The sequence below is a fragment of the Acanthisitta chloris genome, unplaced genomic scaffold, assembly GCF_000695815.1.
Source record: "Acanthisitta chloris isolate BGI_N310 unplaced genomic scaffold, ASM69581v1 scaffold26352, whole genome shotgun sequence".
Taxonomy (NCBI): Eukaryota; Metazoa; Chordata; class Aves; order Passeriformes; family Acanthisittidae; genus Acanthisitta; species Acanthisitta chloris.
In genome coordinates, this window is record NW_008662558.1 from 8,200 (window position 1) to 34,256 (window position 26,057).

The 26,057-nt window shown below is 39.0% G+C and overlaps 1 protein-coding gene across 1 annotated transcript; it reads right to left on the reverse strand.

The window, feature by feature from the left end:
* Positions 1–1,484: 1,484 nt before the first annotated feature.
* SPPL2A (signal peptide peptidase like 2A) lies at positions 1,485–23,286 on the reverse strand (the record flags this gene model as incomplete). Its single annotated transcript, XM_009070646.1, has 16 exons — positions 1,485–1,812; positions 5,955–5,988; positions 8,076–8,236; positions 8,559–8,636; positions 9,417–9,516; positions 9,946–9,999; positions 10,157–10,213; positions 10,885–10,959; positions 11,255–11,336; positions 12,585–12,686; positions 14,450–14,546; positions 15,352–15,503; positions 17,609–17,742; positions 21,063–21,152; positions 21,765–21,947; positions 23,167–23,286. Coding segments are annotated over 16 exons (1,551 nt in total), but the record flags the coding sequence as incomplete, so codon positions are not given.
* Positions 23,287–26,057: the final 2,771 nt, after the last annotated feature.

A 26,057-nucleotide genomic window follows, 5' to 3' on the forward strand; every position in this document is an offset into this window, starting at 1 on the left:
TTACCCGTATCAACTGGCACCACGGTCAGTCTGTGTGATGGCAACAACTTCTAACCCAGGCTGTCAGTCTGTGCTCCTGACTCTTGTGAACAAAAGTTTAAACTCCACATAAATTACATAAAGCAGTGAATTTGCACTAAGCCTTTGTTAACTGCCAATATAGATTTACAATTGTCTTACTTAGCACACTGCCAAAGTAAATCTAGCTAAACTAGATTTAATCTGGGTAAGTTTTCCTGAGCTGACGTGCCCCAAACTAGCTGTAAATGTCTCGAGGTGACCTTCAGAGGAACGCGGAGGCACTGCAGGAAAGCCTCCATGGCCACTGCCCAGCATGTGCTTACTCCTTGCTTTCTCCAGGGCTCCTGAACTTGTACTGGCTATAGGAATGGCATTCATTTAAAGAATAGGAAAAATGTTTTAACGACTACCTGACATTAGCACTAAGTGAACTCAGTGGTCTCCCGTTGTTGCCTTCTCCAGTTTTCTTTGGTGTAAAGTGTTAGCATTACAGTTATACAAATTCTCTATGCCTAATCCCCCTCAATTTGCAGTTCTTGTTTCAGGAAACAAATGTCAAACAAACTCAAACTCTTCTAAATGCAAACTAATGATTTAAACTATTTATCCTTTTCCAAGACTTCAAAGGCTAAAACAAAGTAAGATTAAACAGTTAAACACATGCATTGGCCTTAACTAACACAGGCACTACTGGCACTATTCACACCTGCTGTTTTGTCTATCGATTGCAAAAAATTTTCAGAAGTAGTTAAAAAAAAGAAAGTATGGTGCAGATGTAAAAGCTAAAAAAATCTGTCCTGCCTTCCCTCATCCCTTTGAACTGAGCCACAGCCAAATGAAGACCACAAATACAGACCTAGTCTCAATGGGTAGGAGAAGTACCAGACCAAAGTTAACATTTCATCCCACCCCCCAAAACATCACTTACTGAGCGAAAAATCTCTTGCCTTTCACACCACCTCCTCTGTCAACTCTTCCAGGAGCTGCACAGAAGTTTCCAGGACCACTGTGTAAGTACCTCCCCCTTTTTATTTTTTTGAAATGTTTGGTGATGTATATAATCCAAAGACTTGCATCAAAGCCTAACAATGTTCAGACTTAAGGCATAAGCCAGTGATACAGTGAGGGTGTGGGGAGAAAGATCTCACAACCCCAAGCTAGATTTGCCCTGTCATTTATTTTATGGCTTACAATGTACACAGACATATACACTGTCTATTGAATTACTTGTAGTAATGGAACTACAGCTTCATTCTTCAGTTGCTATAGTTACATTATTACCCAACTTTGCATTCAAAATCTGTAAAGAAATTCTATGGAGGGTACTTAGTTGTATTTTTTTTAAAGAAACTTGACTAGTCTTAACCAAAATTTAAAAAAACCCCAAAACATTTCATGCATCAAACTGATACGGGCAAGCAACTTTTATAAAAATATACTGTATAGAAACACAGTTGGAAAACTGCATAGAAAATATCCTTTTATTTAAATCAAAATAAGGCACGGTTGTGCTAGCTATGGTTTGGCTGTAAAAATGCAAGTCATTTTTGATCACTCTTATGTTATTAACAATATTTTCCATAAAAATATAGGTGCAGGAATAAAAAAAAACCCTTTTACACAGAGTGGGAAATACTCTATTGTAAAATTTCACCCAATTAACTGTAATTCAGTTGTAGAAAATTCAAATGCTATTTTAAATCAGGATCCCACACGTTATTGTCCTCCAGGCTGCTCAGTGGCTGGTACTGTGCCTTCTTCATTTCCTGTGTAATCCAGGTGTTCCATCATCTAAATGTCAAAAGGAAACAGAAAAAAGAAAAGAGAGATGGCATTTAATACAGGAATGCTGCTTTTCCCCCTTGATCCAAAGTATTTGTTAGCTAAGAAAAATATAATTAAACATGTGCTAGAAAATACATTTTAGCAGCATACGGATAGAAAGTCCTCTATAGATCAGAAAAGTATTCAAGCCAAATAATCAAGAGTTCTCTTAGCTAATACTTTCCACTACAAAAGCATTTTCCAACCAGGAACCTAAGTCTTCTACAAGAAATTAAACTTCTGAGTCAGAAGTATCTCAATTACTAAATAAAGAGAACAAAAAGCCAATTGCAGTCAAACAAGTTTTTCAGAGACATGGTTTACACACCTGGAAGTAGATTACAGGATTTTACCTAACCTTTACAGGCATCAAGCAATAGCTTGAACAGAACAGACTAGTTTTTTCTTTCCAGGGCTGTAAAGGCTAGCTATATTACACTTAGGAAAAACTAACTGTATTGGTAACATTTCTTTGTAAATTTCCTTTTATTTTAAAAAGGATAAAGGAAATGGAACTGTAAAGTTCTGCAACAGAAGAGAGTCTAAACCAGATCACTATGTAGACTGATGATACTTTCCAATTAATGTAACCAATTCGGTCACCTGAAGAACACAAGACAAATTTGTGCTTCTCCTGACTGAAAAGCAGTCTGTTTCCCTATCCACTGCTGTATTGCTGGAGGGCAACAAAGGCTCTGGTTTCTCCCCTGGGACAAGGCCTTGAACAAATTAGAGAAGTAATAAACACATTTCTTAGTGTGACAAACTGAGACCCATCAGCCTGAGGTCTTTAGAATTAAGCATAATTAACAAGAGGCCAAGACCTGGACAGTTTTGGCAGCTGACAATCAGATATAGAAGTAGTACGACTAATGCTGAAAACCATCATGTGTCAAAGAGCTGATATGCCCAGTGTGGCAGGATTACTGGGACAAGGGATAATGCTTTCAGCATCAAAAGGTAGAAACCCCCACACAAGTTCTTCTATAGTGTTTCACCAACATGCTATGCAGTAAGCTGAAATGACAGTTCTTAAAAACAAATCAGTGGGATTTGGGTAATGCTTAGGAGAGCCTAGTGGCCACAGTATCAATCTGACTAAGACCAGAGAAGGTCTTTCATGTCCCTCCCTTCATGTGTCAGAATTGAGACAATAAGAATTAGAAGACACCAGTCTCATCAACAGAGCAAAGAACTGAGTTACAGCAACAGCACACACTCGGTCCAGCAGTGAATCCCCAGTTCCTGTGCTAATGACAATCTTGCATTCATTTAGCATATCCAGAACTTTCCCCTTGCACTGTGACCAGCTCTCCACATCAAAGGTCACCCAAAGCAAAACACTCCCTACAATTACAGAACTCAAACCATCCCTTTGAACGAGGATTGAAGTATTTGCTTCCAGGATAAAACAAGAACAACCTCCCCCCACAGTACCATATTACATCAACTCATGCCATGTATCTTCCTTCATCCTAGGGAGGATCATCTGACAGCTGGCATAGAGAAAGGAGTTTTGGTAAGCAGTTTTGTACAGTTTTCCTACAAAATTGACAAGTTGCTTCTAGAAACAAGTTAGCACTATGAAGATTCTCCTCTTAATCCTACAACACTGTAAGTAGCAAAAAATGTACTTTTTGGTACAAATGCTGGAGACAACACCTGTATTTAAATTTTAAAGTAATTTGTAATTAGATGTTTAAGTTAACTTTAAAACCAAAATGCCTAGCAAAGCATTAGAATGTTACAAGGCTCAAAAAGCTACCCCACTGCATTTCTAATCTCTCCTCCACACAGAAGGGGAGCCCACAGCTTGAAGCAGGGGACAACAACTGCCTCTCTAACAGTGTGAGATTGCATTAAGCAGCTTTTCCCACATATGTATCTCTGCTGTAGGTCCTCTGAGGACAACCCCATCCTCAAAGCCTCAGCAGAAGTTGCAGGAATCTTTATGACGACCAGCAGCAAGATGAAGGCACTGTGCTAAAATCCTGGACAGAGTTGTTTCAAGCAAATCAGACCATACATTCTGGAGAGCTGATGAACATTTTCAAGAGTGGAAGAGATTCAGAAGCTTTGCTCCTACATTTGAATTCCTGACAGTTTTTACGTGGGAGGTGTCAAGACAGCTTCGTAACTAAAACACATTCATGTTTAACCTATCTCCTAACATGGTGAACTATTAAAAACTCAAAACCTCACCCCGAAAAAACACTCCCACGGAGCCAAAGTAGAAATGGCAATACAAACTCCTACCTGTAAGAGCACCCAGTACCTATGCTCACACTTGCCTGCAAGATTCGCTTTGACGATGTTGCATTCACAGAATCCTTAACAACTTACAGCTATGATGAATTAGCAAGTACCTAAAGATGTGATTATAAAAATTCCTGTACTAAATAGCAGGTGCATGCTATGCAACATGCCAATGCCAAATCTGCTGATTTATGACTTTAAAGAGAGGTAAGATGTGCTAAACACTTCAAACTGACAAGCTTAAAGACATTGCAAGACTATTTTGTGCTGAAGACCTCAGAGTCACATTAGTCCACTAGACTTATCATGATGTTACTAAGATTATTTCATAGATTGTAGTGATGCAAAAATAGATTTTTAACATTAAATCAATAACTGGAAAATAAGTATGAAACTACTTTATCATACAGGCATAAATGAGGAGTGTAAGCAATCCAGAAAACCTAGAAAAACCTTTATTATACACTTCACAACAGCAATACCTCCCATTTAGGTGTCAGGAAAGCAGGTATGCCACTCTCCCTGTGCTTCAATGAATAGCTCAAATGTTTTTCTGTGCAGCAACTCATTACAGCTCGAGACTATTCCATAAAGAAGCCACACACAGCATAACAAGAACCTAAGACAGCATCATTATGCAGAAACAAATGATCTCAACTACGAATTATGGGACCTCAGAGCTATCTCGAGGAGTCAAGTATTTGTCATATGTATAAAGTAGGAACTGCAAAACTGACTTTAACAAACCTATCCAAGAACTTGAGTGCACACAGCAGGACATAAGAATTTTAAGTTATAAAAATAGTCTGGCCATCTGCTTTTAATTTGCACTCAGCCCTTCCTACTTCCTAATATCATCCTACATCTATATCTAATTTCTTTATTATTAAGGCTTTTTAACGAGACATGAATTGTTAAAACACTCCTTATTAGAAGGAAGAAGCTAGTGAGAAAAGTACTTTTTAGTTCAGAATTTAAGACACAGGCAGAATTCACCATCTCAAACTGTCTTCAGTGTACAAGGCAGACACCCTATGCTTTATAAATAGATGCAGAACTGCAGACTGTCAACTATAATTCAAGATTATATTTAAATGCTTAAATTCCACAAGAAGCTGAAATTTGAAAGCTTGCATTGCTCTCTCCAAGCTGCGTGGACACTGAAAATAAATACCAGCAGTGTTAGCAGCCCTAAGCTACAGCCAAGAAAGGTCAAACCTTGGTGCAGTCCAGACACTGTGCAGTGGCAAGAGCACAAAACCTGCTCTGAATCCTTGCTCCCCACCCCACTGCAGGCAGTGTAGACAGTACAGGATAAAGGATGCTGTGGAGTAATAAGATGACAGAGGGACTATACACATGATTACTAAAGGCAAATTACAATGTTGAGCATTATAACAGAAGACAACAAAATTGTTGAGCAGCACTAAGCAGGTTTTCAGGTCAACAAAGTGACACAGAAAAATCAGGTGAAGGATTTCAGTATAGGCAACAGAAGAGGAACTAACAGCAGTTGTTATATGAAGACACTCCTAGGGATTTGGGAAATTAGAGAGTAGAGAAGTATACAAAACCTGCCTTCAGGCTCAGGAATCATGGCTTCATTGACACTATACATTACATTTTCCTGTATTCCTTATTAAAAAAAATATCAAAACCCCAAAACACCTAAGTGTGAATACAGATTTATGTCTTGTCTTCAGCTCTACACTCCGCTATTTTTGAACACTATTCAGAAAAATTAAAAAGTAGACTCAAAAAAGACTGAAAAGACGAAGCAGAGGGGGAAAAGAAGAAAAAAGCAACCATAAAGTAATTAATAAAGCTGCATTAAAAGAAGGCCATAATCACACCTTGTAGCAAAGGCATCCTGGAGGGGTCCGATACCTAAATAAAATCATTCCATTATTAAAATCATACACAACAAAAGTCAGAAAACCCCAAAACTCAAAAAATCTAACTAAGGACTATAAACAAACAGCAGCATTATGAAGTTCAGTTACCTGATGCACTGTCCATGCCCTTGTACCCCTATTTTAGGGCACTGTTCTAACAGCTGTACCAGGTTTCTCTGTACTCTACACAAGTCTGGGCACCCTTGTCAAAGGGGCAGCTCTGCTCCAGTCCAAATCACTACTGTTGTGGCAAAAAAAGTCTTCAGTCACCTTCCTGTATCTTTCCTCTTCAGAATAAGCACAGAAAGCTGGAGATTTCAAACTTGGGCCTGTGTGGGTTGGGGTGGTTTGGTTTTTTTCTTTGTTTGTTTGAGGTTTATTGGCATCTTTGTTTAAGTTCAATAAGGACAGTTCAAAATACAGCTTAGGTGAGGAGAACAACACATGAAATAGATCAATACTGCAGCATTTCCACAGTGCAACTTGAATTACAACCTCTGGGAAGAAAAATTATGATTAAAAATATTCTTCAGAAAAATAGGACTTAGTAAAGTCATACAGAGGTGCTCAATCACAGACAAGTCTAACTCAGGGATGGTGGAGTGGAGGTTGAAATCAGCATCTTAAATTGTGCTAGAAATGAAGTCATCTGACCTCAAAACAAGCTGAAGTTCAGAGCAGTTTTAATCCTTCAAGAAACCAGTTGAAAGGACATGAAATAACTACTATGGCAACATAATTCTTTCAAGTATGAGTTTTGCTACAAGAAGTGCAAGAAATTTTTGTTGCTAAGGAGAGCTGCCAAATTTACTTAAGTAAATCTCACTCAGAACTCAAGTGAGGAAAATAAAGTGCAAAGCATTTCCCCCCCAACAAATCCAGAGTTACTGGGCTGCATATGTGTGATGCTGTTTATTTTAGAATAGCAAACAGTCACCAGTTTATATATAAATGCATGTGGTAAGTCAAATTCATTCTGACCTACAGAGAAACATTTCTGTTCACTGGACCTATGAAAGGAGAAGAGTTGTTTTTGCAGACAAAAAGGCTGGGTGTTTAGTTAAGGCTGAAAACCTCCTGAGTAATTTCACACCTAGCCAGCCTCCAGCTGAAGCAGGTGTAGAGTATTAGTTACACGAACAACAGGAAACGTTTAGCTGGTAGGACTCTAAGAGCTGTCTGCCTGCAGTTTGGCATTTACAAAAACTACCCTTGACTGCACTGAGCCATGGAAGTTAAACCTTGCAATCCATAAGCTGGAAAAGCAGGAGCTGCTCCTTTACACCAACAACTTGGCACCCACCTCCCCCCACAACAGAATATTCATTCTCCAAGTTCAACATGGGCTAGATACGGGTGACAGTGTCTGAATTCAAACAGTACTGGACTTTAGGTCTCAAACAAAACAATCTTGAGACTGGTCTGTCTTATGATAAATGTGAGCTTACAAAGGCTACTGGGACACTTGCTTAGTGCAAGTCACATCAGGGGAAATGGGCACGTGTCAACACCAGAGCAGACAGCTGGTGGGATTTTAAGGACAGCAATTGCTACACATAAGCAAAGGGGAAATGCAGAATACCCAGGGCAGTGTGCCCACAGTGCGTGCTGTGACTGGGAACAGTTACAGAACCACTCAGGTGCTTAGCTGCTGAATGCTCCTACACCTCCTGATGACACTGGTGATGCATGGGAAGTTTCTAAGAATTCATTGATCACCAACTTTTTGAACTGTGTCTAATACAAGACTACTGCAGATTGGAGTCTTCATGCTTAGACTCATGTTATACTACATCAAGATGACAGATGAGGAATGTTAAAACACAAAAACACATTTCAGAGGAAACAGAACAAATTGCTTTTTCCCCCTGAGTACTGAACCAGCTATGTCATCTCCCTTAAGCTTCGTTCTGCCATATCAAATATTGGACTGAGATTTTCTAAGAGTAAAGACCACTTTTCCTTATTAGGTCCAGGAAGACTAACAAAAATTGGATTGCAGGTGATGTATTACCAAGTGCTCAGACAAGCATATACTCCAAGGAATTAACAACAAAATACTCAATGCATCCAGCCTACCTGGTAATTGCTTCCTTTCCAAAACTTCTTCATCTCTTTGCGCTTCCAGGCAACAAGTGAGCTAGTAATGAGTGTACATGGTACAAGATAGAGAAGAGCAGGTTGTCCCATCTTTGTTAATGCCAAAACAATGAAAGTCAACACCATACCAACGGCATAAGCTGTAAAAAGATATTGAGACATACCCAATCAAGAACAGGAGAATTTTTAAATAAGTCACTCATTTAGTAAGCCAGAATTACATTTTTTTAAAGCACTAGCATCCTTGGTAATATAAATGAAGAAAAGAGAGACAATAGGTTGCTCTGTATTTGCAAGATTTCTCCAAGCAACTGACTACCATAAAGAACAGACAGCCACACTCAAAAGAGTTTATAAATAGACTCTTGACATTGAATCTTTACCTGAATAAAACCATCCAGTTCTGCCATTTAACAAAAGCTACCATCTAGATCAACAAAGCTGAAACATCACATGATTTACCTATTGTGCAGGAAATGTAGTATACAGAAGATGAACTTGTTTGCACATCAAATCTCCGACAATAGGCAACCAGAAGCCCTTGAATTGGAAAAAAAAAATAGGAAAGGGATTAGTGAAATGTTTAGCCATAATTTTTTTTCTTCCTAATCCTCCAAATGAAAGCAACATAGAAAGAATTTATAGTAAGACTTCCCATTATTGTATGTTATCTTCTTCCCATTTATTTCTAGAAAGTCAAGTCTTGAAAATCAAAACCATAATGGAAGTATGAGCCAGGTGAGCTTGGTGTTAAAAGGTTTTAGTTTTTTAAGCAAGCTAATTACACTGTGCTATTTTCAGTTTTCTGACACAGAAAAGGAACAACCTACTTTTCTTCAATAGGATTCTAATGCTCACTCTTAACATTCAGCAATTTTGCCTGCAGGTGTCTGACTTAAGTAATTTGCTCAAGACTCCAACTATGCCAAAATTCAGCTCTTCTGAGAAAGATGGAAAAGCTTGGTATTACATTTTCCATTACCTCACCTCTAATTAGGTAGTCTAGGAAACAAAAATTCTATGAAGTCACAGAACACTTGCTTTCTGTGTGTTTAATTAATACTAATAACTGTATTGATCTATGGGACTTGTTTTTACACAATCCAGTGCAAGAGAAAAGAAAAAACCCTTTCACTATTTAAGTGCTCTGCAACATACTAAGCTTTCTTCTTCCATTGTGGCATTTGTTGTATTCCGCACTGACAGGTCAAATCAAACTGCTGCATTTGATTTAGTAAATACTCTGTGAATAAACTCTACTATGAGAATCAAGCCCAAAATATTTAATCATAAACTACAATTACTAAACCATTTGCTCACCTGGGACAATAATGTCTCCAAAACCCAGCAATGAAAATGGCAAGTCACACAGTGTTGATGCAGAGTGTTCAAGTCTAGGCACTCTAATAACCACAGGTAACTGTAAAACAGTATTTCAGAAGGCACATAAATCTCATCTAAAGTATCCTGGTGTTTTGGACTTTTTTGTTGCTTAAATTAATAAACACTTTAGATATAACTAATTTAATGTTAACGTAGAACTTCAAAATAGGTAGAACCTAAAGTAAAAACCAGAAACCAACATAGAAAGTAGATAAAGCTTAAGGCAACAGGTAAGCTGGAATTTCTGATTTACCAATAATACACACAAAACACACAAAAAGGAAGTTAAAACAGTATTTAACCATATAATGGGAGTAACAAACCTGGATTATTAACCTAACTATAGAATACTGATCAATGATATCCAGGCCCTGAAGAGAAATTTGGAGAGTCAGGTTTTCCCCAGAAGAATAGTCTTTTCAGAGGGAATCAGTTAAAAATCCAGTATCTGAAATACAATCCTTACTTTCTCATGGGGAGCTGTGCGTTCAGTAGGGACTTCCACCAAGTTTCCATCACTCTAGGATCAAACCCAAGTCAACAGGAATTTAATACTTAAGAGAAAACAGCAGAAGCTGGCTATATTTTGTGAGAAAGTTATGCTGAAAAGCACACTATGAATTAGCTATGCAGAGTCAGTATTTTTAGGCTGCACATGTTAAATCAAGTGTTCATACCTTTTCACTGTTTCCAAAGGGACCAGCTGCAACTTCAACCATTATACTTGCCCCATTCTGAAATTAAAGTTATTTTTCAAAAGTCAGAATTTAATACATCAAAACATTCACACTATGTTTACAAAAACTGTTTGTACCTCCTCTTACAATTCAGGATTGGAAAAATCCTGAACATCACGGGGAATGCAGGAGATTTGTCTGTATCAGACAGTATTGTTTTGCATTAAAAACATGTAGTCCAGCCTAAAATAACTGTTAAAAAAACCCCAAAACCAAACAAATCCACTAGATGTATAAAAAAAACTCCAAAACCAAACAAATCCACTAGATGTAGCTGGAAGTTTAGATAAAAACATGTCAGCTTTTCCTGCCATAAGCTTTCTGCTTCAAAATAAAAGCAGGTATTGCTTGCACACAGGTCATACTACCCTGGCATATGAGCACTGCAGAAACTACTACAGCATGTTCCAATATATGAGTGTTGAAAGCAAAAGCTGAAAAACTGAAGGGCAGTAATTTCTCATCATCACAATGTCCCTCAACTGGGGACAGTTTCCTTCTGGACACGTGATTGCTATAAAAATTTAGGCAACTGTTGTCTTGAATGGGGAAAAGAAGAACAGGAAGTCAACTTTTCCAGCTTGAGAACTGAAAGCACTGACCTGTTGGACAAAAATACTGCCCCAATGACCAGACATTTTTCTTCTTAAGATAAATCACAGACATACCTTTGTGATAAATGGTGTTATGAAGACGAAAAACACATCATATAGAAGGAGAAGGCCTAGAAGTATTACACAGGACTGGAAAAAGACAGAAGAAAATATCACTGTAGGTTTTCAAGGATTACATAGCTAGATTCTGGTGCCATTACTGTACTACCATGTGAAAACCAACCCACCCCAATCCCATCCCTGCCATGTTTTTTAATCTGGCATAAAGTTTAGAACAGGATTAGTTTCTTTTAATAAGTATTAAAGAATGCAAGGATTATAATTTTGATATATAGTTCTTGAGTGTTGAAAACCTACTTCCTGACAGTAAACTTGCAGATTCATGGCAGTACAATACTATCTTAAAGTAAGCAACTTACAGTACCTTAAAGTTGGGCATTTTCAGTGTTTTGATGAAGTTTAGGCAGAAAGCAACTCCCAAAATATCTTGCAAAATCCAAGCCCACCTAAAAAAAAAATATGTACATTTTTACAAGTTGTTCAAACTACTACTGGAATCTAAGTGCAATAATGACTTGATTTTAGCAAGAAATGAGTTTTTCAGATTTATTGCTACCAAAACCACAGAAGTCCTAGTTTCAAGATGTTCAATTTACACTAGTCTCTGATCATGAACAGGTAACTGTGCTGGTAATGATTGGGATAGAATTAGTATCCTTCATAATAGTTGGTTTGGGCTATGTTTTGGATTTGTTCTGGTAAGTGCTGCTAACACAGAGATGATTTAGGTACTGCTGAGCACTGCTTACACAGAGCCAAGGCCTTTTCTGCTCCTCACCCCACTGGCAAGGAGGCTGGGGGTGAACAAAAAGTTGGGAGGGGACACAGCTGGGACAGCTGACTCCAACTGACCCAAGGGCTGAGCATGACACCATAGCACATGGTGTCATGTTCAGCATATAAAGCTGATGGAAGGAGGAGGAAGGGGAGGATGTTTGGAGTGATGGCATTTGTCTTCCTGAGTAGCTGTTACACATGGTGGAGCCTTGCTTTCCTGGGAATGGCTGAACACCTGCCTGGCCCATGGGAAGTGGTGAATGAATCCCTTGTTTTGCTTTGCTTGCCTATGCAGCTTCTGCTTTATCTATTACCTATTAAACTGTCTTTATCTCAACCCATGAGTTTTCTCACTTTTACCCTTCCAATTCTTTCCCCCATCTCACTGGGGGTGGAGTAAATGAACAGCTGTGTGGGACTTGGTTGCTACAACACCAGTGTTCTACAGAGAAAATGAGTCAAACATAGGCTCTAACAGGGCCTTGGTGTTCCCCTGTATGACTGTTCCCTTGACTGAAAGCCCTATTGAACATCTGGCTTAGGATGCTACTTGACACACACTATAATATTTGTGCATTTGTGGTCCTGTGCTTCCACTGGCCCATAGGAAGCACAGGCCCTATGGTCCCTATGCTATTCTGCACCTTTTTTTTCTTCTGTGGCAGTCATTAGCAATCAAGCTAGTTCTTCCTCATCTTCATAGGTTTTTTTTCACTTCAAATTACCACACGGTTCATTTGCATAGCTTTGTTCTCTATTACTCCGATGCTTGTTAAGCTTCATAAATACCTTCATGACTTTTTTTGAAACTGGCAATGGAGTTTAGAAGGATGCTCTGCTCCAGGATTAGCTGTACGATGGGAAGTTCATTAACAACAATTATTCAAACTATTCTTAAGTCAGAATGCATCACTTACCTATCTTCATTTCGAAACACTGCCCAGACAACAGCTGCTGCTATGCAGAATGCAGCAAGAAAAATAAGCCTCACTTCAATGGTTTTGTTGCAACATGTAATCCTAAAAGAAAATAATTCAATTAAAAGAGAAAGCCTGCAAGAGCCAAGACACATGCCTGTGCTATCACAGGTCCTTCAGCTAACAAGGTGTTCTCATCCCAAGAGCTTCTCCTTTGCCCATCTGTTCCGTGCAGGCTCAGGTGGCATTATTCTTGCAACTGCACTGCCAATCCTTCTCTGAGCTGCACTAAAAACAAGCCAAGTGGGGCTTTGATGACCTGTCCTCATTTTAGCAACACATGCAGGGAAGGCAGCAAGCAGATGTGTTTAAGTCATTTCAGTCGTGCAACAACTATGCCAACTGAACTTTGTCAGTGAGGGACAGCAGTGCCATAACTGCACAAAGGGTGATGGTGAGGAGAATCAATTTAAGGACACATAATACAAGATTAAAAGTGGAGTAACTCTGCATTGCGAAATTGCGAGCCAAAATCCATTTCCACCACCCACTCAATTTGCTTTGACAGTTCTTGACCTGGTATTAACTGACAGAAGCAATGCTTGTCCTGCAGCTTACACAACACCTGTTGTCTTTTCTTCCTGCTCTCTACCTTTGATGGGCTGCTGGATCACCTGGCACGAATATCCTGTGCTAAATAACATGCAAACATAACTGCATGATTTCAAGTTCATAAGCATCGTTCCTTTGGGAAGAAAGGACCATTTGTTGCATTAAACATTTGGGTTCTTTAAAGTGAAAATACAGGGGAAGAAAACAGGGACGTTCCCATACCCACTGATACCTGCAGGACATTTAACTCAGAGCAGTAAGAGGCTATGGGTACACTGACAACACATCACTCAAGTTAGGACTGTAACTGCTGATGTCTAACATGGACCACATGAGCAGTGTGTTGTCTTCACAAGAAAGTTAAAACCTGGAGTCACAGGTATAGTGCAGATTCAGATGAGGGAAAAAAATCCTCTTATTGCCTATAGTGTAGTACTTGTTCAAAACAGGATCAAACATGCAGGATCCCCCCCTTACAGAGTCCCATGATGAACAGAATGAGCACACCCAACAGGCAACCAGAATTTTGTGGAAACAATCTCAGATGGCCAAGCAGAGCCTTTCAAGTAGGATTACAGCACTGCTTTCAAATAAAGGTAATGCAGCAAATCTCCAACAACACTATTTGAACTGCTGATTATGCTAGATACATTTAATATCTATTAAAGGAGCTTATAATTTTCTTTTTTAACTACCCCACACGCTAAACCATAGAGCAAACAAACTGTCAAACTGCTTGTCAAACTGTTCCCACATTTTCATGCTACCTAGAGTAGCAACCAGAAAATACCCAAAAGAAACCTTACAGTAACCAAGAGGTGTACAATACCTGCACTGCCCATATGGTATTTCTCCAATTAATGCTGCCAGACAGTTGTACAGGCTCATTGCAGATGCCAAGCAGAAGACTGAGATTATAACATATACTAAATAAACAGAATGAAGGTGGGAATCAGTGACAAAAAAAGATGGCCAAGCAGAGCCTTTCAAGTAGGATTACAGCACTGCTTTCAAATAAAGGTAATGCAGCAAATCTCCAACAACACTATTTGAACTGCTGATTATGCTAGATACATTTAATATCTATTAAAGGAGCTTATAATTTTCTTTTTTAACTACCCCACACGCTAAACCATAGAGCAAACAAACTGTCAAACTAAACTGCTTGCTGTTCCCACATTTTCATGCTACCTAGAGTAGCAACCAGAAAATACCCAAAAGAAACCTTACAGTAACCAAGAGGTGTACAATACCTGCACTGCCCATATGGTATTTCTCCAATTAATGCTGCCAGACAGTTGTACAGGCTCATTGCAGATGCCAAGCAGAAGACTGAGATTATAACATATACTAAATAAACAGAATGAAGGTGGGAATCATTTTCATGCTACCTAGAGTAGCAACCAGAAAATACCCAAAAGAAACCTTACAGTAACCAAGAGGTGTACAATACCTGCACTGCCCATATGGTATTTCTCCAATTAATGCTGCCAGACAGTTGTACAGGCTCATTGCAGATGCCAAGCAGAAGACTGAGATTATAACATATACTAAATAAACAGAATGAAGGTGGGAATCAGTGACAAAAAACAGCAAACAGGAATCAAACACAGCAATGTACATTTGATATAAACTGTTAACAGTTATAGCAGTGCTCAACAGTCACTGGAGACTGTAGTCAGATGATTATACAAAGTGCTAAATTCTGAGTGTCTCTGCCGTGGCAAAGTTCTCATCAAGCAAAGACCTGACTTAGAGTTATCAGAATTGCTTTCTACCCAGATCTGCACTACCAAACCCCAGCTAGCAAAACCTCTTCTCATCAAGCAAACTCTAAACACTACTAGGTTGTCACTGCCATCCTCCTAAGAACATTGACATAAATCATATACTTTTTTGACTCATTGCTAGTCACCTCTCTTCCACACTACTTCATTCAGAATAAGCACTGTCAAGGCAGACTTTGTAAGGCAGTAGAAGAAATCTTCTCTTCTTTAAGCAGCAACTGCATCTTTTCAACCCTCAACTCGTGTGGGGAGAACAATTAAAAAAGTTACATTCATTTCAGCTTAAAAAAATCTAGCTTTTCAGATTTAGACACCTAATGAGATGACGTAGAAAAATAAGTCAAATGAGAGTATTCATTGTCTCTTACCCAACCATTTGTAGAAGAAATAAAGTAAGAGCAGCATGACACAACAGATGACAACAAACAAGATAACTGTTACAGGGGTGAAAGTAATATTTTCTTCCTTCTTCTGTCTGGTTTCTCTCTCCCCAGGACTTGCTATTGCTTTCAAATTCTCACTGTTTAAGAAAACAACAAACACATTTACCTCAATGACAGATTATGAAAACATTTTACCAAGCAGAATTGTTGGTTACAGAGCATTTACACTGACAGTGTTTCAGTTTAATCCTTCATACTACTATTAGACTTAAACCCACAGACAAATGGGATGCTTATTGTTTGAGTTTCTCTCCATTTTTAATGAAGATATGTACTTCCAACCTAGCACAGATCACAGGGATCCAGTTGTGAGGTGATTGCCAACTTTAAGGAACACCCCACTTCCAATCTAGCACAGATCACAGGTGATTGCCAACTTTAAGGAACACCCCCTGATCCATGTGAGGAAATCTAGTCCAACACTATTACACTCCTCATCAGGATGCACCCACTCAGCTCAACTGGTGCATCACCTCTTGAGCTAAATGCAGACAATCTGATAAATATGCCTACAATAAATCACAATCATGGGTATTGCACATTGGTTTAAAACCTTTCGCAGACATTAAGTGTCTGCAAAGCCCATTCATGGCAGCAGAATGAAGCCAGCTAAGTACTTGTTCTTTTACCTTGACACCCCATAATTACAGAGCAAGTGAAAGTGAGGAGGTGTAATTGGGGATTTTCACTGGAAGTAAGATTTCTGAGCATACATACTCCATATTTATACCTCACCATGCAAAATAAGGAGACTTAAATTGCTGTGTTTGTTCTTTGAGCAGATAGCTCCTCAACTCTTTAGTACAGACGCTAGTGCAACTTGCCCATCAGATAGCATGTTCCTGATGAATCCCAGGACCTACCTACAAAATGCTGAATTCAGCACTGAAACAACGACCTTCAAAAGAGAAAAACCCACAGAAGCAAGGCACTTTGTTAGATGAATCACCTCCTTAGAGGACATGCTTTGAATAAGGAGCTTTTAAAAGGAAAAGCTCACCCCAGATTTATGAAAGCACTTTAACAAGTTTAGTAAATTACATCTAGGTATTTTTCAATATGGGAGACAGCATCACATTTTGTTATTTTAGCATTCAGTGCAGCCACACCCTGTAGAACTGCAGGGTGAAAAAGATGCATAATCAGATCCAACCTTTAAAAAAAGCAACATCCACACCTCCCTCCCTCCTTCTTCTTCTTCTTTAATCTCTTTAAAATCACTAGGTTTGCATAACTAGTGGGAAAGAGGAAGCTGTTGTTATCACATACAATCCTCTCCCTGTTGCTCTGTGGAGCAAAGCTCCAGAAGACAGCTGAGAATGGGAAGGTAGCAACACACACTAGCCCATTCATCACACAGAGACACCCAAGAAATACTGCAGAATAATATCATGATCTCAAAGGCCAGTTATGGCCAGTTTAACCCAACTATAAACAGTTATGTGCACTGAGTGTGCAGCACTTCAAACTGCACACTGCTCACACACTGTGCAGAAACCCCTACTGTCCCTTGCTTCCCTGCTTTTACCACAGTCTACACTCCCTCCTCTTCCTTGCACAGGAACTGCTGTTGCCTCTTGGCTCTTGCCTAGTCCTAGAGCTGCTGCTGCCCTGGCTCAGTTGCTCCCCCAGATAACACACAAAGCTGAAGCAGATAAGCCAGGTTGGACTTTATCTGCAACCAGCCAGACACAGCCAAACTGTATTTCCCAGTGCACCTAGTGACAGGAGTGCTGCACAGCCAGCTGGGATGGAGCAGCTGTACAGATCCCTACCAATGTAGACACTACATACAACTACATATGTACCTCTTGAATCCCTGGACTTTGAAGGTGTCATTGAAATACCTAATTTCTGCTGTGGATATTGGAAAATTATGGTGCTAGTCATGGAGTGTTTGGTATTTTGTCAAAATGTTAATTCATTCCTCCTCCCAAGGGCTGCATTATCCCTCAGGGACTTTTACAATCTATTACTCAAGGTTCCTCAAAGACCTAAGGAGACTTTTCAGAGGTTGCAGTGCTGAAGTATTTCATGGCAAAGCAGCTACATGCACTTAGATCTTCTAATTTTGTAACTACCAAGACAAAAGAAAATAATTTCTCACTGATCAGACTGACAGTTTCATGATGACAAGCTTTGCAGTCCACGTAATTTAAGCAATTCTGTTTAACAAACTTACAATTCTGCTACTCCACTCCAGTAGCCTCCCAGTGCCACAGTGAACACAGCAATTAGGAAGATGACAACCATACTGTAATCAAACTCTGGCAAAGGTGGTGAATACAAAGTCACATTCACTTCACTTCCAAGTGCCTGAAAAATAACATACAAGTTGGTTCATAAGGAGAACAAATAAATTATATTGCTTATTTTCCAACAAGAGGTACATCATGATTTCCTGCTCTTAATCTATGCAATGCTGACAGCAAGTTTACAACTTACTGCACAAGACATCCCATTTATTTGCCAAGAAGCAATGCTTCCCATGCTACTTTTCAGGATGGCCAGGTTTGGAAACAACCCTGTTACTACTGCTGTGGAAACACAGCAATACCACAAGACAATAAGGTACTTCTTTGCATTCTTTACACACTTCTGAGAACTTGTACCTCTAGCCCAAATGCCTTCCTCAAATATACCAAGTACTATCAAAGCCATCTGCTCTGCAGGAAAGCATATCTGAGCCAATCAACTTGAACTACAAACTCACAGGTCTATTGAGATGTCAGCAGAGGTTAACCTCTAGCTCTTGAAACCACAACATTCACAGTTCAGATACAGACATGATGCTTCAGACAGAACACAGTGAAAACTCAAAGTGTCAGAAAGTTATTCACTAGCAGCTTTATACAAATCTGATTTGAGATGGACTCAAAAGAAAGCAATTTCACACAACTGAAAAAAAAATCTAAACCCAAAGTTTTTTAAAAAAGTCAAAGGACAATGAAGAAAATACGAGAGAACACAGAGACATAACTGCTACTGAATTGAACAAAAATCATGGAAGCAAACCCAAGATGCTTCATTTGACTGAAAGGTGAGATTTATTCTGTGACTCTGTGATTTGAGGAAAAAAAGGATGGTAACTTGACAGGAAATGGAGGGTGGTAGGAAGACAGGTAGGCTTGCTGTTGCAGTCAAAGTAAGACAAGACATCTAAAGTAATCGTGCAGTGAGAACAAACTTCACAGATGCGGCAGAAAACCAGATTTGTTTAAAATCTGCATGTGAGATAAAAGCAGGAGAGCAGAAGAACATGCCAGGCAAGTGTGGCTACAGGAAGATCAAACTAGCAGTGGAGAGACTGAATGGAAAGCCCAGTAGTGTAGTGGAATACAGCGGCCACATGTGAGGAAAGCTGATTCACTTCAGCATCTGAATTATCTAATTACAGATAATAACCTTTCTACAGGCTAAAGAAGCCAGAATCATTCTTTTGCCTGAAGTTATCGAAGTTCAGAAAACAAGAAATAAAATTAAATTCTAGTGAAACACTGCAGCTGTATAAAGTGGAACTTAACACTAGATAAAGGGAAAAAAACCAAACCCTATTCGAATTACAGCATCCTCTATGTAAAAAACCCCCAACAAAACACCGAACCAAACTCACGAAACAGTGCAAAAAAACAAGAAGAAGCCTAAAGGGTTACACATTTTTAGTATTCAATTCTAACATGTCTTAATCGTTTCCTTCTGTAAATTTCATAAATCTTACAAAGTGTAATTCACATTACAATCTAGAGGAATTGTTTCCTTTTGTTCCTATTGTTCTTCTCCTCACTAAAAACTTGCAAAGTCTCAACTTCCACCACAGGGAGGACTAGAATCAAATAGATTGCATCAGATAACAACTCTGCAAGAGAGCTGCCCACTTACTAGGTTTGTAACACTCTGCTATTGCTATCAAGACTAACAACAGCTGTATCAAATGGTGAAGGCTAACAGATGAAGTCTTGCAAGAAAAAGCAAAAAGAATGCTTATACAAACTAGTTACTCTCAGACTGGTGCTGTCTCTCTCTTCTAAATACAAAGAGAAAGCTGTAAGCCTTAGAAAGAGTTAAACCAGAAATACAACTGTAGTAGGAAGAGTATAATGGCTGCCAGAGCCTAAGCAGCACATATCATTCAAAACAACAGCTGCCAGTGATATGACAGAAGGCTTTGCAAAAAGAAAACTAGACCAGAACTAGGAAAGGATCACTAGTAGTCTAGGCTATGTTCCTCACTACTTTTATGAAGGCAGTATCATCGTAAGACAAAAACAAATTCTTCGATTCAACAGCAGTACGAGACATCATCTGGCACATCAATCTACTAGCAAAGTTGCTTTGGTGAATTACTACAGCTATACAGAAGTGATTCTACATGACACCACCCCAAGCACAACTAGGCAATAAAGTGGTGCAAAGAAGATTCAGAACCAGTTAGGGACCTAACCTTGCCCTAGTTCCCTTTCATGTTAGTAGGGCATCTTAAAACCACTCAACTAAGCAAACAACACTTGTCTTCCTTGAAGGAACAAATCTGAAGACAGGACAACCTGAACCAAACCCACAGTATTCATCAAGGCTATAGCAGACTGAGGACAGTCATCACAACCCTTCAGTCATGTCAGTGCTCAGCAAGTACCAATCTTTAATGGGAACAGACAGTAAACAACCAAAGTCCTACACATCTAGGCAGTTTCAGTTTGCATACTTACCTAAGACAACCTCCCATGGCAGCTCTGAAGATTAAGAGCAGAAATGGTGACGTGAGCTTGCAAATTCAACCCAAGAAGCTACGACTACGCAGGTTAGTGTCAGCCTCTGCTATTCACAGAAAAATGTGCAATGCAACTCCTGCTTAGCAAAACTATTTAACACTAAGTAAAAAACCCCAAACCAACAATATAATAACAACAGAAAAAGCCACACCAAAGAAAAGATACTGTTTTCCTTAAAACCCTCTGCAGTATTCTGTAAACTAATATCACATGTCAGGGAAAAGAAACTCCAAGTACTCCCAAAACAAACTCCCCTGCTTATAGTGTAGGAGATAGCACAACCGCCATGTTTTAATAACATGCACTTGGCATCTCACCTTGAACTCACCAGCAGAAACTCAAACTAAACTGCCTAATCACTCTGTAACAGATGCTGTCATGCTGTATAAAGAGAGAGCTCATCACCTGGCAAAGACAAAAACACCCTTACACCATCCTCAAGATCCAACCTGGTAAGGTACTGCTTGCCTGAACAATATCATGCCAGCAGACACAAGCTCAACTGTTCTAGCTCTATGCTAAAGGAACAGCCCTCTCAGGCTATAGCTCTTCACACCTGCATAAAAATGTCTGCTGGAAGTCAGATGATCTTGCTTAGCAGGAAGACTTCTAAGATTTTCCTGTCTCCAGCTAGGTACTGTGTTTCCCATTCTTCGTGTTCTAATCAATCATTCTCTCTCATTCACCTGAATTAGGAAGACTAGCACTTCCACAACTTACTGTCCATCCTCCTCTGTGAAACAGAAAGCAGTACCTATGCACATCCAAATCAGGCAAATATCCAGACCTGGCCTGAAATTATTGTATTTATTTGTTCAAATACCTAAGTTTATACAAACCATAACATGCTGAAGTTGTATTACTTACCAGCTGCATATCTACTATGTCATTATATCTTATAAGAGCAACTGGAAGAGTCACATCTTCAAAATCAGTCTTGTTATCTGAAATAGAATACTAACAGAGAGAGTGTCAGTGGTAACTCTGTTCAGCCTATTTGCAAAGCAGGTTAGATCCTTAAAAGCAGATTATCCTTTAAATTTCAGGGTATTTGTAGAAAGGTAAAAACCAAAATGCTCATTTATCACCCATAGCAAAGAGTTAGTGAAGACAAAAGTACTTGAATCAAAACAGGTGATATTACCAACACGTCTGGATTCATACAGTTGTTCTGCTTTTATAGTATTACAAAAACTGGTTTTATTCTCTACACTTCTAAAACAAGATTAACTTTTCATGATAGTCACACAAATTCATGAATTGCATGTATTTGTACATACATGTTGCAGCTATAATAGAGAACAGAAAACCAACAGAAGTATCTGTGAATATATCTCAAAATGCCTTTTTTTATTCTAATTCTGCATTACATTTTCCTGGCTTATTTTTATCACGCGTGGCTAAGACAGTATCATCTGAGATTACATGGAGTTCAGAGTCCACTAAAATTAGGGAATGATAAAGACAAGTACTTGCATTCTGAAACATCACAGACACAGGGACTGACTGAAAGTACAACTCAGACCAAACAGATTTCGCTACAGAAGAAAACTGTATGTTGTAACTTACCAGCCTAGATTTACTGGCAATCAGGAGCATTTTAGCACCCAAACTTTGTGCAATTCTTGCTTTCTCCAAGAAAGTGCAGTTTCCTCTCATCACTACAACTGCTTTGTCCTTCATTACTCCAGGACGAACTTCGGATGAACTGCAGAGGACTGTAGAAGTCAGGTTTTCCAGAGTCCAGTAAGTCTGCAGAGAGAAGAGGAAGAAAAGGAACATGATAGAAGGAAATTTGATATTGCAAACTAATCTAGATGCCGAAGGAACATTACTGTGTTCCTTAGCATGAGGTTTACCAGAAAGTGGTGTAACAGAAAGGAATGATCAATTCAGGGATATAAAAATCACAGCAGCAGTTTCTGCAGCCTGCAGTACTGAGGGACATTTAGAGCACTGTATAGCTGAAAGAATCTGTTTTTTTTAAAATGCAGTTTCACAGCAGTTGCTACTTGGAATTTAAACATAAGAAACTGGTTACATAGGTAAATCACTACTGATAGTTCCGGGGAATTGTTACACTCTGATATTTCCAGGCTTCACAAGCCTAGAAAGCACTGACAGATACAAGATAATCAGAGCTTCAAAGTATAACACTTGTTCAAAACCAGTTGTTGTGCCTGATAATGTATTACTTATTACAAAATATTCTTCAAAATAAGGATTTTTTAAAAATTAAATTTCATATTGACAATTATCTTTAAATTATTAACAGTTTTCTTTAGTTAGTCAAGACATCCCCGTGGCCAAAGTGGCACAGCAAAGATGTCTGTCGCAGACAAATGATTTTTACTCTGGTTTACACTGAGTTATCTCTGAATCAATGACAAAAGGGAAGGCAGAGCAGAGTGCCCTGATCTGTCCCAAACACACAGTATTTCCTGTTTACATGAAATGTGCCTACAGCACATTTATTCCTGCCTCACACCCTAGTTTGGCTCAAAACTCAGAAAACATGATACATTCCAGATAATTTCCTATTACACCACATATTTTCAAGACAATTAAACAGTACATCAAGCTGATGAACCAACATAAAAAAATATTCCAGAAGTTTATCATTTTTTATCAACAAACAGAAGTTTAACTCCAAAATATAAAACTTAGACGTAATTATAAAACCCAAAGAACAAAAATTAACAGTATCAAATACATAAACAAATTCAAAATCAGCGCTAAGCACAGAGAGTATCTAGTTTGTAAACCTGAGAAGCTAAATTTTTAAAGGACAGACATGTTCACTACAGATTTACTTATTTTTGAGGGGTGAGGAGGGAGGGTAACATGACCCAAAATGGTTCATAGTCAGGGCAGCACCTATTTAATTCAAACTTTTATAGATCGGTCATAACTGACCCAAATTCATACTACATTCTAGTTTTCTTAGAGAGTATGACCATAAGCCACTTACAGCATTGTCCAGGTTTTTTGAAAGGGATGTCCAATTAGAATTGTAAATTATGCAGTAATCCTTTGTTACTGGAGGAACTCCACTTCCCACGGCGTGCAGGATCCCCTCGTGTGCCGTTACCTGCAATAAACCATGGAGCTCTGAATCAAACAAGGGTCAGAGTATCACTTATACAGACATTCTTCTAAAAAACTGTTAGGAAGAGAAAGAGCTGCTGGGAGAAAAGAAATGTATCCAATTGATTGTTTTAATCATGACTGATTCCATGAGAGACAGGCAGCTTGAGAGCAGGAGGGAAAACTAGGAAGAATCTAGTTACTGTGTAACACTGATTAACCTCTTTGCAAATACAATGTATTTTTTACATGTACAGTTCATGTCCCAAGTAGAATACCAGCAAGAAACCCAGGCAAAGGATTTCAGCATCTATATCCTGTGCTCTCCAAAAAAGTGTAAATATTTACATGGAAAGTAATTAGAACAGTGCATGGAAAAGAGATGAATGTCCTTCACTTCTTGCAGACTCAAGAATTTCTCCTAATAATATGGGACTATATGACAAAAATATAGTACCATATGACAAAAATATGGTACTATATGACAATTCCTAAGACATTTTTTGTCAAATAACTGTAGACACAAAGAGATAAACTCATGTGCTTCAAGAAGAATTTGTGTAGTTAAGGAAATACAGGTGTCTCTTAAGATTAGAGTCCCTCACAATGTAATTTCTATTATTTAGTAATACATCTGAAATTTAACACTTCTGATAACTTCAGGGATATATACTTCTCCCCAGGGATCAATAAAGGTCAGGCATCTACGTGGATGAATGAACAGACCGAAGATTAGATGCCCATACAGCTGCAAAGTAGTGAAAACAAATAAACATAATTTGTATCTCAAAGAAGTGCCAACTTAAGAAAATTGGGAGATTATCTCATTTCAACTGTGTTTTGAGACAGAAACTGACCTCAATATGAAGTGTCATTGGGTTAAAAAAATGAAATCCTGTTGTAAATTCCAGATTTGTATAAAAGAACACTGAGATATTAAGCTAGAAGTAGGCATGGGGATGGCAGGAAAGCCCAAATAGTTGTTAGATATACAATGCTAACCATTAACAGAGCTATAGAGGCATTTCTCCTCAAGCTAGCAGATCTGTATTCTACAGCAAGTGAGAACTGGAGAGAAAAGAAAAGCATGTGATGATATTGTTTCAGAGGTTTGTGTCTGCCTGGTTTGAATAGCAAAAAACCTTCTTCAGAGGAATCCATTATATTGGCCATAGAGCATGAACATCTGCTGGGAGAACTGTGTCAAAGGGCCTGAGCACATTAACTGTTTAACATAGAACAGTTCTTCAGCTGTCAGCTAAAATAAATTGTTCCATGATTTGTGGCCAGCACAAAATTATCAAGCCTCCCTCTTAAGCACACTCACCTAAAAGTACAAACTAATGGCAAATTAAAAGCAGTGAAGACTTCCAACAGGTGCAAACCCCAGATGTTTCCGTCCATTAAAAGCTCTTTCTGCTTCACAAAGTAGAATAATAAGTGTTTTCTAGTTCCAGGAAATCAAGTGTTAATGCTACACAAGCACAAATCTACCTAGAAGGAGTGATTACTTGCTTATTTGACACACATGTTTTGTTTGGCAAACTTCCCTCCTCTGGGGATGAATCAGGGAACACAATTTATCCTCACGAGGTGGAGGGAGGCAGGACCAGAGCATGACGTGTACCCACACGTATTCATTGCTCAGCTCTGAAGACAGCACTCAGAAGTTAAAAATCAAAAGAAATGCTACATGATACACCTCCCTTGGGACATCCCCACTGAAATCCTGTTGCATCCAGCTGAAGTTCTGTCATTTTCTAACCGCTTCAGTATCCTTCTTTCACAACAGACAAGGGCTACTAGTTTGGGTACCTGGCCTCGCAGCCAGCTGTGCCACTGAACAAATTCTGCTCTCAGCACACATACACAGTAAAAATTTCTTACTGAGCACATCTTGTTACTTAAGAACAAGACTAAAAGTATGTCCACAAAACAGACCCTGAAAAGATTAACCTACTTCCATAGGCTGACTTGCTCGGGCATAAAAATGTTCCCACATGGAGTAGAGCCATGAGAGCTGTCCTTACCTAAAGGACACCATTTCCTTTCACTTGAGGTTCAGACAGTTCCTAATGACCTCTCACCTCCAAACAAATTACTTCCTGTTTCTGACAGGTAGTTCTCCCATCATTTTTCCTTCCCTTGCTACCTTTAAACTTTTCTTGCATAATTCCTCATCTTTGATAGAGAAAAAGTCTCATTCTGTCTCTTAATCTCCATTTTTCCTAACATGTCCCTGTCACTGCAGGGATGTAAGCTTGGGCTGACTGCTGAGCTTTGGAGTGTAGCAGTAACCCACCACAGAGATTACAGGAAGTCAGATGAACCAGTAGACACAGAGACCAAACCAAACCCATACTTACAACATCCACCACAAATATCATCTAGATAATACATACAGAAATTCAAAGGTATGCAACCGGAAGAAGTTTTTTGTATGTAGCAAGTAACAACATAAACCTCACAGAAACATAAAAAGGAAGCAAAAAACTACCCATGAACAGAACAAGCATAATTTTGTTGTTCTACCAGTGGCCCTGTGACACACACAAACTGTCCCTTCCCCCCTACCTCCAGGCACTGTGGCCCAGGAGAACAGGGACCCATGCTCACAGAGCAGCAGTTATCCTTCCCCAAACACCTACCACCTTCCCAAGTGCCAACTCCCCATGCTGTTAATCTCAAGACACTGTTCTTGAGGTGGAAAGACCGGGTCTAATGCTCATCACTGCTATAACTGCATTTGTAGAGTGAAGCAGGCAGGATACAGGG